The sequence below is a fragment of the Zalophus californianus genome, chromosome 12 (genome assembly GCF_009762305.2).
Source record: "Zalophus californianus isolate mZalCal1 chromosome 12, mZalCal1.pri.v2, whole genome shotgun sequence".
Classification (NCBI taxonomy): domain Eukaryota; kingdom Metazoa; phylum Chordata; class Mammalia; order Carnivora; family Otariidae; genus Zalophus; species Zalophus californianus.
Genome location: NC_045606.1, coordinates 93,567,811 through 93,583,565, shown reverse-complemented (window position 1 = coordinate 93,583,565; position 15,755 = coordinate 93,567,811). Strand labels below are relative to the sequence as shown.

General features: G+C 48.9%; 1 protein-coding gene across 8 annotated transcripts in view; it reads left to right on the top strand.

The window, feature by feature from the left end:
• DENND11 (DENN domain containing 11) overlaps positions 1 to 15,755 on the top strand; it is a 47,680-nt gene that overhangs the window by 23,490 nt on the left and 8,435 nt on the right. For all 8 annotated transcript variants that reach the window (XR_004819452.1, XR_004819451.1, XM_027573741.2 and 5 more), the window contains 5 exons: positions 6,949 to 7,102; positions 12,437 to 12,575; positions 13,553 to 13,684; positions 13,902 to 14,052; positions 14,657 to 14,725. Coding sequence is in view for 6 of the 8 variants with exons in the window: in XM_027573741.2 (XP_027429542.1) it covers positions 6,949 to 7,102; positions 12,437 to 12,575; positions 13,553 to 13,684; positions 13,902 to 14,052; positions 14,657 to 14,725 (645 nt within the window). In the remaining 2 variants the exon portion in view is untranslated. The remainder of the gene's footprint in view (positions 1 to 6,948; positions 7,103 to 12,436; positions 12,576 to 13,552; positions 13,685 to 13,901; positions 14,053 to 14,656; positions 14,726 to 15,755) is intronic.

The window sequence follows — 15,755 nt, the reverse complement described above, 5'->3', positions numbered from 1 at the left end:
GTGACTGTGTGACGAGCTACAATCAGAAAGGTCTATTACTCATGGAAGAAGAGAGTGGCAGACTCTACCACTGGCATAACATGCAAAGCCCAGGCACGCCTGGGTGGCTCAGTGGGTTAAGCGTCTGCCTTCAGCTCGGGTCATGTTCTCACAGTCCTGGGATGAAGCCTGGAGTCGGGCTCCCTGCTCAGCGGGAAGCCTACTTCGCCCTCTCTCCCTCTGCTCCAACCCCTGCTCGTGCTCTCTCTTTCAAATAAATAAAACCTTAAAAAAAAAAAAAAGCCCGGTTCCCATATCCATCCAATAATCTCAGTAATTACTGTCAATTTCTCCTCTGTCTTTCCAAAATGTGTGTGTATATGCAAACACAAATGTATATTCTTTATTCTGCCCCTTTCATGGAAAGAGTATCCGGTTATTTTGCACCTTGCCGTTTTCAATGAACAATGTGTCTAGGAGATCATATTCTCCTATCAGTACAGAGAGTTTATCATTTCTTACAGCTGTGTATGTGCCCTATACAGAAGAACCACACTTTCTTTAGCAAGTCTTTTTTATTGATGGACGTTTGGTCATTTCCAGTCTTTTGCTGTTATAGATAATGCTGCACTGAATACCTGTGCGCAAGTATCATTTCATGTATGAACAGAGTATGTGTACATTAAATTTCTAGAAATGAAATTGGTGGTTCAAAAGGAAGAGGCATTTGTAATTGTAATAGCTATTGTCAAATTGTTGTCCATAAAGATTGTACCGTTTTGCATATCCAGCAGTAATGAAGGAGAATGCTATTTCCTCCCAACATTGCCAACACAAAATAAAACTTTGAGAGTTTGGGCATTCTGAAGGATAAAACACGATACATGAGTATAGGTTTAATTTGCATTTTTTCTAATGAGTGAGATTGAGCACCTTTATAGTTGAGTCACTTGTTTTTCATCTTCTGTGAGCTGTTTCTAAACTTTGCTGCAGTTTTCTTTCTTTTTTTTTTTCTTTCCTTTGGTTATTTTATTCATTTCTAGGAGTTCTTTGTGTAGTAGGGAGATTTGTTCTTTGTGGAATAAATTGAAAATATTTTTCCACTTTGTCATTCATTTTTTTTTTTTTTTTTTAAGATTTATTTGAGAGAGAGAGAGAGAGAGAATCCCAAGCAGACTCAGCGCTGAGCATGGAGCCCGATGCGGGGCTCAGCCCCGCCGCCTGAGATCGTGACCTGAGCTGAAGTCTACAGTCAGATGCTCAACTGACTGAGCCACCCAGGCGCCCCTGTCATTCATCTTTTCACATTACCTTTTGTCATGCAGATGTTTTTCTTCATTGAATTCATTAATTTTTTCATGGCTCCTAGATTTTGAGTCACAGCTAGGAAGGTTTTCCAGCCTGAGTGATTACAGAGGGCTTGAGGTGACATGGCAGGAGGGAGTTGCATGAGGCTCTGAGGGGGAGAGGCGCACGTGAGGTAAGCCCAGGCGGGGGCCGTATTTGACTGCAGCAGTGACTTGTGTCTAACTAGACTTGATTTCTGAAAACACTGTATCTGTGTTTTCTTTTCATTCTTACTTCTCAGTATCCCAAACTTATTTACTAGATTTCCTCCACAACTCTTGGCTTCAATATCTAGTTAGTCCTTTCTGTGACTAGTTCTTATTAATCAGAAGACATTGGAGAACTACCTTATAATTTTAAAAAAAGTAGAAAAAGAAGGAGGGAGTGTTATGGAATAAAAGGGACTTAGAACACGTTACGAGATCTCTGGACCGTGCTTAGATCGTGACTCAAACAGCCAACTGTAAAACATTTTGGGGAGATTTGGTATCATTCGAATGTGGGTTGGGTATTAATTTGTATTCGGGCTTCATTATTTTTTTTTTAAAGATTTTATTTATTTGACAGAGAGCACAAGTAGAGGGAGAAGCAGGCTCCCCACCAAGCAAGGAGCCCGATGTGGGGCTCGATCCCAGTACCCTGGGATCATGACCCGAGCCGAAGGCAGACACTTAACCGACTGAGCCACCCAGGCGCCCCTTCGGGCTTCATTATTAATTTTGTTAGGTGAGATAAGGGCATGGTGTTTATGCTCTTTTTTAAATAGACTTTATCCATTAGAGATGTATACCAAGGTGTTTATGGGTAAAATATTGTGATAAGGGATTTGCTTTAAAATATTCCAGGAAGGGGAGCCTCAGTCGTTAAGCATCTGCCTTCAGCTCGGGTCATGATCCCAGGATCCTTGGATTGAGCCCCGCATCGGGCTCCCTGCTCCGCGGGAAGCCCGCTTCTCCCTCTCCCACTCCGCCTGCTTGTGTTCCCTCTCTCGCTGTGTCTCTCTCTGTCAAATAAATAAATAAAATCTTTAAAAAATATATATATTCTAGGAAGAAGACTGTCAGTGGGGGAATAGGGTGTAGATGTAACCATATTGATAAAATATTGATCGTTGTTGAAGCTAATTGATGGGTAATGGGGCTTAAGATTCTTTTTTCTACTTTTTATATAAGTTTAAAATTTTCTGTAGTGAAAAGTTTAAAAGACTAAATATGAAATTATATAATTATTGTAGAAGACTTAAAAAAAAAGACAGAAGTTCAAGAAAGTAAAGAGAACATGATCCCACCAGCCAGACATATCCGCTATTAACATTTATATTTTTCCAGTCTTTTTCCCATGTATAAATATATACACACACAATTTTTTAAAAAGAATATCAAGGTCACTCAGCATCTAAAATGTCTGAGTTGGTATGTTAGTCTTTCCATGAATATCATGCATAATAGTTCTCAACATCATGGTGGTTCCAGAGCATTTCAGCGTATAGATGTATCATAATTTACTTAACTGTATCACTGCTATTGGGCTCTTAGGTTGTTTCTTTTTTTTTTTCTTTTTTAAAGATTATTTGAGAGAGACAGACAGAAATAGCAATAGAGATAATGAGAGAGAACACAAGCGGAGAGGAGAGGGAGAAGCAGACTCCCCACTGAGCAGGGAGCCCGATGCGGGGCTCGATCCCAGGACCCTGGGATCATGACCTGAACCAAAGGCAGATGCTTAATCGATTGAGTCACTCTTATATTTTGCCCTTGTAAACATGAGCATCACTGTAGGTAAATGATTGTTCATATCCAGATATAGTCGTTTGGGCCACACTCCTAGAATTGGGGTCACTGGGTCAGAAAGTACATGCGGTGTACAGTTTGATACAAATTGCAAGTACCCTCCGGAAAGGTGGTACCATTTTGTACCTCCACCAGCAGTAAAAGGGAATGCCTGTTTTTCTGTACTTGCAAAGTCAGAGGACAAACAGGTTCAGACCAGGAGCGAATACACGGAGTGGTGAAGGGTAACTGCCTTACAGAGGCATCTCTGACTCTGACGTTGGATACCTTCTTGCTGGGGCATGTAGGGGAAGGCAGGGTTAGCCGCAGTGGGCATCTGTGTAGTCACGTAAGCTTATGTTCTATCTGTGAAGGGGCTTGGGCTTAAGGAGAGCCCTAGTGTCTCTGGTCCTGCAGGGGAACCCTCGATCTGGCCCAGAAGCCTGCCTGAGGCTTCAGATCAGTAGTATATATTGTGCACGTCATTCTCTAGTTTTTACGATGTCATGTCTCTTAGACACTTTCCATAAAGGGCTTGGCCTGTGTTCAGTGTGGTACTTCCTTGTCTAGGCATCCTTCTAGACAAGATCGCCCAGAAGGTCCTGTTTTGCACGTCTTTGAAGCTCAACACACCTTCCAGCTCTCAACCTTGCTTCAGTACCTTTTGGGTTATTTTGGTATCACGGCATGCTCATCAGTGTTGTTTATTGCAAAATCTCCAGTGTGTTTACATTTTCAGGCTTTCACACAACAGTTGTTTAACACTGATCCGGAACTGCCAGTTTATATTTATGTATGTGCTTACATTCTGTCTTCCTTATTAGTGCCTTGTTCTGTGCCATCTGTCAGTGATATCTAAGACTGTCAGAGGACATAGCTTTTTGTCTAAGGTTCTCTGACTTAGTGAGCTTTTCTTTAGAAACTCGGTTCAAGGGGCGCCTGGGTGGCTCAGTCAGTTAAGCATCTGCCTTCAGCTCAGGTCATGATCTCAGGGCCCTGGGATCGAGCCCTGCTTCAGGCTCCCTGCTCAGCGGGAAGCCTGCTTCTCCCTTTCCTGCTCCCCCTGCTTCTCCCTTTCCTGCTCCCCCTGCTTGTGTTCTCTCTCTTTGTGTCAAATAAATAAAATCTTTAAAAAAGAGGAAACTCGGTTCAAGTATAGCTTTATAAGGGAGTCAAAAAGAAAAGACAATTGAGCATCCAATCAACAACCCAGAAAATGAAAGAGTATCATGGAAATTACCCTTGATACAGCCCCTTTTAGTGCAGAAAACAGAGTTTTGAAAATACAGTAAACTGATTCTCACTGTTCCTTTAGGGAAATTACATCCTAGTGAAAACACCTTTGAACTTAATCATCTTTGCATTATTTTGTATTAAACAAATTTTCATCAGTTAGACACACATCCTTGAAGAGTATCTGAAATCTGCCACTGTCTCAGAATTAAACACAGCTGGGCCACCATGGGTTTCCCGTGGAGCACACGAGTAAGAGTGAAAGAAAGGATTATAAGCCCCCACCTCTCATAGGCATTTATTAGTACATCACGTGACTGCCTTCTTGTGCAAAGCTTAAAATGGAATGTATAGGAACCCCTGAATTAGAGAGCCTCCCCCCCGATCCCAGAGGAACTTACCTGAGTAATAAGTTTCTAAAATATACTTGAGGGTGCCTGGGTGGCTCATTTGGTTAAGCAACTGCCTTCGGCTCAGGTCATGATCCTGGAGTCCCGGGATCAAGTCCCACATCAGGCTCCCTGCTGAGCAGGGAGTCTGCTTCTCTCTCTGAGCCTCCCCCCTCTCATGTACTCTCTCTATCTCATTCTCTCTCTCAAATAAATAAATAAAATATTTTTTAATAAAATAAAATATACTTGATGTTGATTTCTTTTTTTCCCTTTTAAATGTGAATTTGCCCTAAGATCTCTTCCAGGGCCTTGGCCTGAATTTCCCCCTTTACCTTGTGTTTTGGGCCCTCACTGTGTGCCTGGCTAGACGCCGCAGGATTGCTGGGGAGGAAGGAGCCTCATGTTTGTGAGTGACCGAAATGGGGCACAAACTGTGTGAGCGTTCTTTCTACTCCATTTCATTTGCCCCTCAAAAGAATACTGCCGTGGTACTAGTATTCTCTCTTTGAAGGCAAGGTGGGGGAAAGGGCGGATTTTGTGTTTTTGTTTTGTTTTGTTTTAAAGATTTTTATTTATTTGAAAGAGAGAGAATGAGAGAGAGAGCGCACATGAGAGGGGGCAGGGTCAGAGGGAGAAGCAGACTCCCTGCCGAGCAGGGAGCCCGATGCGGGACTCGATTCCAGGACTCCAGGATCATGACCTGAGCCGAAGGCAGTCGCTTAACCGACGAGCCACCCAGGCACCCGAAAGGGCGGATTTTGAACAGTTCGGTAACTTGCCGGAGATGTCACCGTGACATCGGGAGCTGGGAGTCGCTCTGGAGAAGAGACAGTGCGGAGGCAGCTGGCTCCCGGCTGGACCGTGAGAATCTTGACTCTGAGCGGTTTATGTCTGAGTTTGGGATAGGCCCACAACGACGGATTGGGGCGCTTGCCTGTTGCGGTCATGGTCACTCCACGGTCAACCATGATTTGGACATGATTTGGATTCTTGATTGTTGCAATATGATGGAACTTGTAGGGCACCAAGAAAATAAGAGTAAAAAGGTTCTAATGCCGTGTATTCCTCCCTGTATTTGTTTCCCAAGGCTGTCATAACAGAGTACCCCGAACGGGGGGGTTTAAAGCGACAGAAATCCTGTCATCGTTCTGGGGGCGGGAAGTCTGACGTCAGGGCGTCGGGAGGTTGGTTCCTTCTGTGGCCATGAGGGAGAATCTGCTCCTTGCCTCTCTCCTGGCTTCTGGTGGTTTGCTGGCGACCTTTGGTTTTCCTTGGCTCGTAGATGCATCACTCTCAACCTCTGCCTTTATCTTCACGTGGCATTCTCCTTGTGTGTATCTCAGTGTGTCCAGATTTCCCCCTTTTGATAAGGTCATCGGTCCTATTGGATTAGGATCCACCCCAGTGACTTCACTTTAACTTGATTATCTCTGTAAAGACTCTGTGTCCAGAGAGGGTCACATTCTTAGGTACTGAGAGTTAGGACTCCAGCAGATCTTTTTTCTGGAGAGGAGTGGAGGGGGACAGTTCAACCCATAGCACCTGCACTCAGCATGGCGCCACAAAGTACCCACAACACTCCTGTGCTTGACTTGAAGGCAGGATTCTCCATTGTCCAAATGGTCCAGGGATTCAGTGTGGCTTTCTTGGTTTGGGGGACAGTTGACAGGGCTCCCCACAGCCCAGTCTCTGCAGTCCCAATAAGAAAAATAAGAGATTCTGAATTTTTTATTACTTTATTACTTGATGCAGAAAGTATAAGGCCTGGTTGACATCCAGTAATAATTGTTTTCCCTTGAGACACTGAGGAGTAAACTTCCTCTGAGTCTCCTTTAACAAAGCAAACAAGCATGGTTTCTCAACAGTGACCAGCTTTAAGCAGGGGATTTGGGGTCTTGCAAGCTGTCCCTGTCCTGACATTCTCTGCGAAGAGGCACACATTCTTGGGCACACCTTACTCTAGAACGATAGACGTTAGAGGGTGTTCCTTCTGTGAGTTTCCCACAAGGAGGAGAATGTGTTCGACAGTGTCAGGGAGAATCAGACCCCACATCTGAGCTTTCTGTGAGGATCTTCTGGGACACCAAAGTAGGCATCCTTGGCAACCTCAAAATGGGGGTCTCTTTAGTGTATCACTTGGTTCCTAAGCGTTCTAGGCCTTGAGGTGAGGGGAGTGAGAGGCAGAGTTGGGCTGGAGCTGTTCTCACTGTGCGTGTGCGTGTTTGCAGACACCAGCTGGAGACGCCGGGACATTACTCCCATCTGGCTGCATTCTACGAGGACAAGAAAGGGGTGCTCCATGCCAGTCCGGGGAGAGGCAGCAGCCTGCCCCCCGTCTACTGGCTGCCTTCTATCCACCGATACATGTATCCCGAGATGAAGGTAGGGCTAGCCATGTGCTCACATGGCCCTGGGCTGCGTCTGCTACAGTGGTGGTGGTTTATTTATTTTTTTAATTAATTAGGACTTTATGTCTTGGGCTTATGCACAAAGTCTGGTTTGGATAGGTTTCTGACCTAAGCATTTGGATTCTTTTAAAACACAAGGCAACAATATGGTTTTTAGGCGCTGCCGTAAGCATGGTGCAAAGCCATGTGGGATGAGAGGCCAGTCATGGTGGATTCCTAGCAGGGAGAAGGTGGATTTGATTTGGTTACTGGCTTAGATATTTTAAAACCAGACCCTTGAACTGAAAAGATGAAAGATGAAGAATGTAATGAATAGATGTAATATTTCATAGTTTCCATATTCCTAATACTACTTTATTACATATTTGTTCTGAAGTCCTTTGCCTGTGTGCTAGAATGTGTTCGTTTACAGTTGACAAGCGTGAGGTGTTGGGGGGGTACAGAGATGAGTATGAGCATGAAATAATAAATATATTTATTGAAATTATTTATTGAAATAATGAAAAAAATTTTAAAGATTTATTTATTTTAGAGAGCATGAGTGGGAGGGGTCGAGGGAGAAGGAATCTCAAGCAGACTCTGCGCTGAGTGTGGAGCCTGACCTGGGGCTTGATCTCACGACCCTGAGATCATGACCCAAGCTGAAGCCAAGAGTCGGGCGCTTAACTGACTGCGCCACCCAGGTGCCCCAATAATAATGAAAATTTTGAAATATTGTAAGAATTACTAAAATGTGACACAGAGATGCGATGTGAGCAACTGTTGTTGGGAAAATGGCACCAATAGACTTGCTTGATGCAAGGTTGCCACAGACTTTCAATTTATAAGAAATGCAGTATCTGCGAAGCCCCATAAAGTGAAGTGCAGTAAAATGAGGTCTGCCTGTAGTTTGACTGGGATTGAATTTCTATGTCAACTGACCAGGAGAGAAACGATTGGAAAAATAGGTTGGAATCACATTCTAGAGAACCTTAAATACTTGACCATGGAATTTGAACCCAGTAAGTACCAGTTAGGGTCTTGCCAGGAAAACACAAACTATGTTAGATATTCCAAGATACTTTAATTTACAGGGAATCCATAATCTAGGCATTAGAAGACTGAAGGAGCCAAAAGGAACAAGGGAATCTAGATATTTGTAATTATAGACAGCTCCCACCTTCTATTAGTTATCTACTGCCGCATTACAAAGTACCCCGAAATTAATGGTTTAAAATACTACATATTTATTATCTCACAGTTTCTGTGAGCCAGGAATTTAGGCATGTTTTGGCTGGGTCCTCTGCTTCATGGGTCTCCCATGAGACCATAGTCGAGGTATCAGCCAGGTCTGGGGTCTCGTCTGAAGGCCCGATTGGGGAAGTATCCACTTCCGAGCTCATGCCGTTGTCGGAGGATTGGTTTCCTTGAGGGCTAGTGGACTAAGGCCTTCAGTACCACTGCCTCTTTGTTGTCCTCAGTCCTTAGCCAGATGGGTCTCTCCAACATGGTGGCTTGCTTCATCAAAGTCAACAAGTGAAAAAGTCTCCTAGCAAGATGGAAATCAAAATCCTTTGTAACCTAACTGGCCATGACAGCCCTGCAATGTTGCCATCTTCTGTTGGTTAAAGCAAGTTACTCGGGAGAGGGGATTACATAAAGCTGTAAATACCAAGAGGTGGGGATCATTGAGGGCCTTCTTAGAGGCTGCCTACTGAATGCACCCTCCCAGGGCTGGGATAACAGAGGGAGGGATGACATTATCAAAACTACAGGGGCTTGAGGAGGTTGCCCTACACAGCCTGTGCTCAGGTCTCTTAGGCACTGTGCACCTGCTGATGCTGGACCCGCTGGGGGGTGTGGCTCAGCTGGAGCCGCTGGGAGAAGCTGGAGGCTAGAATCAGAGATGTCCTCTGCTGCTGGCGAAATACCAGCAAGAGTGAGAAACTGAAGAGCGCTCCTTCTCCTTTCCTTCTGCCTTCTAGTCGCCAGTCATTGCATCCCAGGGGAGGAATATAACAGAAAGCCAGCTGCCATGGGAGTCCAGGGAATGTCCCTTAAAGATTTCCCTGCACCATGGCATGCCCTGAGAGGCACTAATTAAGCAATGGTCAGAGGGTCATTAAGGCGATTCTGGGTCAGTATCGACTGAACCCTGGATCTTTTCCTTGCCACTCCTAACTCTGACCTGTTTTTTCCTTCTCAAATTGCTGCTGGGCTATCTCAGACCCACAGGGAGATGACCAGCATCTGACGTGGGTGTCCCCGGATTCCACTCCCCAACAGGCCATGAAGGAGGGACACAGGGGAGAGAAAGTAAAATTGCCTTCTGCTTTTGCTCCATTGAGGGCAGCTCATTAACATACACGTCAAACTCTAGGTGATGCAGGGGAAAGGGTACTTTGTGATAGGTTACAGATGGAAATGTGAATGACCTTTTTACAAAACAATTTGTTAGTACTTATTAAAACTGCATGTACCCTTTGCTTCAGCAATCCCACTCCTTAGGCTCGGCCCTCTATTTATAAACCACCAGAATATAACGAGGTCAATATAAGAATGTTTAAGTCAGCATTGTATAGAGTGGTAGAAAATGAGAATGCCCCATATATTGTATAGCCAGTATAAATAATGAATTAGAACATACGTCACTGACGTGGAAGGTCTACCAGGAAGTGTTTTTGTGTGAGAATAGCAAAGTGCAGAAAACTATATGTGATATGATCATGTACTTTTGTAAAATAATCACAGCCTCAGGTGTAGGTATAGATAAACACACGCATACATCAGCACGGGACAACGCTTGGGTATATACGAGGTTACTAATACGTATGTTACCTGGGGATGAGGTCAGATATGGAGGAATGATGCATATATAAAAAAGGAAAGAACCAGGAGGAAAATGACAGCCCTTGAAACAACGGCATATATGTATATATATATATATGACTCCACTGGTCGTATATGGAATATATCACATATATGTACATAAAAAGAAATGTCTATAGAAGCTCTCTCTTGAAACAATATTTTGTAGCCACAAGCTTAAAAAAATCCATATATATAGTTCAGTGAATTTTTACAGAGCGAACACACACATGAAGAAAAGTTTAAGTTTTTAAATTCGGGGTCAGATCTGAGATGGTTGCAGAGACAAAAATCACAGGCAAGGGAGGAAGGACGGCTTGAGGCCTCTCTGAGGGGTCCGGCAGTGCCTGGTAGATGCCCCGCTTTGGGAAACGGGGAAGTGGGAGAGAGAATAAGGGACTGAGCCCCAGGGAGCGGATGGAGTCCCTGGGCAGGGATTCGGGATGGAGGGGAGGCGAGGGATGGAGAGAGAGCCCGAGGGTTGCTGGCCACGGTTAGGGAGTGAAGAGAGCCTGGAGTATGTCCCCTGGAAGGTCGGAGGGGAAAACGTGAAGGTGGCAGCTGCGTAAGTCAGGAAAAGAGTTTCCTATAAAAGCTACAGCAGAACAGAGGCCCAGACCCGGGAAATAGATTTAGGTGAAGGCAGGAGAAACGTCCCTCAATGTAACCCCTTCCCGAGTTGCCCTGGCACAACCCCAGCCCGGCACCTCAGCTACTGGCAGTTCTCAGGAAGTGGTGTGTTGTCGCTTGTCTCCGGGCCTTTGCACACGCTGGTCCCGCTACCAAGAACGCCGTCGGTCCAGTGCCTCCTTCATGTTCAAGCTGAGACACGCTGCCTCCAGTAAGTCTTCCGGGTCTCCCCAAGAACTGGGTCGGGCACCTCCTATGCGCTCCTGCAGCCCCTGCCCCCTCGCATCAGCTCTCAGGCTGGGATTTGATCGCTTGTGCACCTGCTTCTCCCAGTAGTCTCTACACTGTATGAGGGGCAAGGGCTGGGCCTTTCCAAAGTTCATTGTTGGACCGAACCTACTTAGCACAGTGTTTGGTGCAAAGTTAGCACGTGAGAAATCTTTCTTGTCCGAGTGTATCCGTGCATCCTTGCATGGATGAATAAATAAGACCAGAATTAAGGGTTGATCGTTTATTCTGGAATTCTAGGCCCCAGGACACGTTTGGGCAAAACACTGGCAGGCCTCATGCCGTAGAAGAATGTCCTCGGGGCTTGAGGACCACCAGAGGGGAGGCTGGGAGGGGCCCCCAGGGCCTGGGCTCCCGTGGCTGTCTCGTTGCCTTAGTACTTTTGTCAAAGATTGGGGTTGGAGGAATCTGACCAGACGTGGTGGTTCAGTGCCTCTCCTCCCGGAGATCTGGGAGAGGAGTAGACACAGGGGTGGGACTCGGACCCTCAGCGGAGGGCAGCCTCTCTGCCGTTGGGCGGGTGGGGGGTGGGCAAGTGAAAGGAGCAGGTGCGGGGACATCGCCCACCCTGGAAAGGGAAGCTCATGTTGCCGGTCGCCAGGGCTCCCAGCCGCAAGCCCAGCACCGGCGTCCCTGTGGGTGCAGCTCCTCGGAAGTGTTCTCACCAGCGCCCCCAGTGGCTGGTGAGTGCTATTGCTTCGGACACTTGAGCTCGGAAGTGACCTTCCAAAGCACTCCTGAGGAGCAGAGCTTGAAGACTTCCTGTTTCATCAGCACCTGCGCGCTGAGCGCTTCATGTGTTTTTCCTCAGGTGGTCCTGAGAGCCATGTGAGGGGCAGGATGGTCTCCCCATTTCACAGATCAGGAGAGTGAACAGGGAGCGTTGGCTAGCTTCCCCAAGGCCGCCCACTAGTAAATGGCAGAGCTGGGATTGGAATTCAGCTTTTCCGGGGTCAGAGCTCCTGGGAGTCTTCCCGGCTCAGCGCTCCTGAGGGGGCGACAGGCTCCTTGCACTTGGCAGGAAGGAAGAGGCTGGACCCCACGTGCAGCGGTTATTGGGCAAGGGGGCCCATGAGGTCCTCCTGCCCGTAACCTGCGCAGATACTCACTTGACACGGTAGCGCGTCCCCGTACACTTGGGGAGCTCATCACTGCACCCCTTCCAGGGCCCAGTAACGGTTTTGAGTTGAATGTTCTCATTGAGGGCGTACTGTTATTTCAGAAACTTTTCTTTCTGACTTTTCAAAAGCACATTCAGCTTTGTTTCTTGTGCGCCCCTCTCTACTGAGCAAAGTACTTAATGATCCCGAAGTCCGACTTCATTTATTGTATCGGGAGATTTTGGAGTATCGAAAGCTCATTCAAAAGTGAGACTTTAAAGTGAACAATACCGTTTTGTGTAGAAGTAGCCATCCGTTAGTGCCTCTGTTGGTGGTTGTCTGGAGTCTGTGGGCTGGGGGCAGGGGTTGTGTAGCACACAGCTGTACTGAATCGTTTCTCACGTTTTGAGCAGGCTCGTCTCTTCCTCCTTTATTTCTTTCAGATCACACACCCAGCTGGCTGCATGTCTCAGTTTATCAAGTTCTTTGGAGAACAGATCCTCATCCTTTGGAAATTTGCCTTACTTCGAAAGCGCATTTTGATATTTTCTCCCCCTCCCGTGGGCGTCGTATGCTATAGAGGTAACTAGAAGCCAGAGTTGGGTTTTCTTTCCTAGGTGTCCTGGAGCAGCAACTGCTTGAGTCTTTGCATTGTTGACCAAGTTCAGAAGAGTTTGGGCTGTCCCAAGAGGGGTCCCAGGTTTTCGGCCCGGGAATGCCGGGGTTGGGCTTGTGTTCTAGACCGTGGGCTGTGGCGGCAGAGCAGAAGGTGGGTTGGGGGACACATCCGTAGTCCGGTGAGAGAGAACAGATGTGAGAGAAGATGGATTCTGATACACTGCGGAGGGAAACCTGGCAAACGTCGGTGTGTGATTTGGGTTGTACGATTCTGATGTGTGTGAGGGAATGGAGGAAGGGTCTAGGATGACCGGGATGGTGGGGCCACCAGCTGGGGGGCCAGGAGGAGTAGAAGGGGTGGAGTGATAGCACTGCCTTCGTACGCGAGGTGGACACCAGGCACCGGTGCGGTTGGGTCAGGACCTTGGGGGAAAGGCAGGCTGGAGATGAAGATTTGAGAGTGGCATACAGAGTGCCGGTGACCACGGGGTGGATGGCGTCCCTCGGGGAGAGCGCGAGTGAGGGGAGGTGATGCAGGCACTGGAGGTGAAGTCACACAGCGGGACGGCAGAGGTGACAGCGGGGGCGGTCGGAAGGAGGGAGGGAGCCGGGAGATGCGGGGGTTACCGCAGGCAGGAGCCGTGAGAAGGGGGAAGGTCGCCAGCGCCAGATCCTAAGCACGATCTCGTGAGGTGAAGACTGGAGACCGTCTGCTGGCTGTGGTAAAGCATCGTCGGTGTCCCTCGAGATCGGCTTCTGCTGTGGGACCCGGAAGCCTCGTGGCCCTGCCCCATCCCCTCAGAAGGCCGGAGCCCCGTGGTGACTCAGGTTCTAGGACGGCATGGGGCAGAGCCTCCCCAGCGTCCTTGGAGGCGCGGCCGGCCGGCTGCCAGGGAGGAGGGGCACACTCCTCTTCCGCCATCCCGTGCCCTGTCCCACAGTGTACTGCTGCTGCTGTCTGGCCAACGTCTCCCTGCCGGGCATCGGGGGCACCGTTCCTGAGTCCAAGCCCTTCTTCTATGTGAACGTGGCTGACATCGAGAGCCTGGAGGTAGAGGTGTCCTATGTGGCCTGTGAGTACGGGGCCCTCCCCGCGTCCTGCCCACACGTCCTTGCCCCGAATCCCCACAACAGCTCCGCTGGAAGCCGGGCTCTGGCCTTCCGGCTCCCCGGGGGCCCTCCTCCTCGCAGACGCAGGGCTCCCAGGCCCCTCGTTTCCTTGGTGGGGTCGGGCGGGTGCCTTTCAGTGACGGCCTCCAGCTGCCCAGCCCCTGAACCTGGATGTCCCAGGCACCACAGAGAAGATTTTCGAGGAGAAGCGGGAACTGTATGATGTCTATGTGGATAACCAGAACGTGAAGACACACCACGACCACCTGCAGCCCTTGCTGAAGATCAACAGTGCTGACCGCGAGAAGTACCAGCGGCTCAACGAGCAGAGGTGGGGGCGCAGCTGAGGCCGGCACGCACCCCGACGGGGGGGGGGGGCCCGGGGCGCTGCCCCTTTCAGGACGGTTGGGGTCTGTCCGTGAAGCCCGTCCTGTCCGCCCCTGCCCCGTGGCACGTAGGGGTGGCACGTATGCGTGCGGTGACTTCTTTCTCGTGGGCTCTGGAACCTGGGCGGCCCAAGGGAGAGCACCAGCCTTTAATGAGCACCCAGTGAGCACAGTATTGCCAACGTGCTTATGCCTTATCTCACGTAATTCTCAGTAATTCGTGACACGAGTGGTCTCATGTGGTATCAGTGGCGAAATAAATAATAGCATCACCATCATCCCTGTTCGATGGGCATTTAAGAAAGATCACCACTTGCCTGAGACCACAAGTGGCCGGCACTGGCCCTGGACCCCAGGGGTTGGACTCCAAGCCCCGTTTATTCCTTTCCCGTCATCTGTCTCTCCAGGCTTTCGGGCCGGGGGTTGGGGCTGCTCTTCCGGGGGGGCCGGGGGGGGGGGTAGCCCATGCAGGGGCCTGACCGATGACCTGGCCGATGTCGGGGGTCCTGTAGCGGCAGCAGAGCGTGAAGGTGGCCTCCTTCCCCACAGGCAGATGCTGCTATACTCCCAGGAGGTGGAAGAAGAGTACAACCCCTGTGAGGAGGACCTCTTCGTGCTGTAAGTCAGCCTGGGCGGCGCTTGCGGGGTTTCCCTGAGGATCCCGCGGCGCCAACCGCTTTGGGCCTCGACCCCTCCCCTGTCACCCTCGGCAGCCCGGGGATGTCCTTTATTGCTGCCAGGTCCACTGGGAGCTGGGCTCCGTATGGAGTCCACCGTGAGCCCTGAGGTGCCATCGGGGGACCCCCCCCCCCAGAGGAGTTAAGGAGAGAAGCAGGGAAATTCAGAGAAAACAGGAGTCCTCATGTGTCTTTCCATTGAGCGTTCCCTGCAGATGTCCACTGCATAGAAGCCTCTGTCCTTCAGGCTCAGGGGCTTCTCCTCCATCGCCTCGTTCGAATAAAGCCATTCCTCGCATTCAGTATTACAGGATAATCAGAAATTTTAACTGTTGAACCCAGTGAAAGCTCTTTCCCCCAGATGTGCTGGTGGTCGGGGCAGGAGCCGTGGGCTGTATACCTCACGGCATTTGTCTCGTTGCTGAGCGGCTGTGTGAACCAGCCCTCCGCGAGGAGGACAGAACTGTGCTTGAAACTGACCGTCCTCCCAGCTCCCTGTTCGGTCTTCCTTCCCCGGGTCCTGGCGCGGGGGCGAGGAAGGGCCCTCGCAGCTAGAACTGTGCCTGCCTCGGAGGTCGAGAACGTCACATTGACATTTCCATGAAAGTGCGGTGCTTTGGTTCTGATGGAGTGTACTTTCCAGTCCTTCCATGGTGTTGACGTGTAACAGTGTTTGGAATTGAGCAAAGAGCCCGCAGTGTCGTCAGGGTCTGAGACATTCCACGGCATCTGAAATTTCTGAGCACTGAGAGCTTCTTTGGGCCCGAGGTGCTTTTGCCGAACCCGAGAGCCCTGCGGGTACAGCTAAAAACCCCGGACGGTGAACACCTTTTCTGAATATGGCTCGTATGTTTATGTGGTACCACAGACCCGTGACATTCGAATCATGCTCTGTGTATAATCCCACCCCCCCAACCAAAGAGAAACGAACCCAAGGATGATGGGGAGCTATGGCGATATGGGTGTCTACA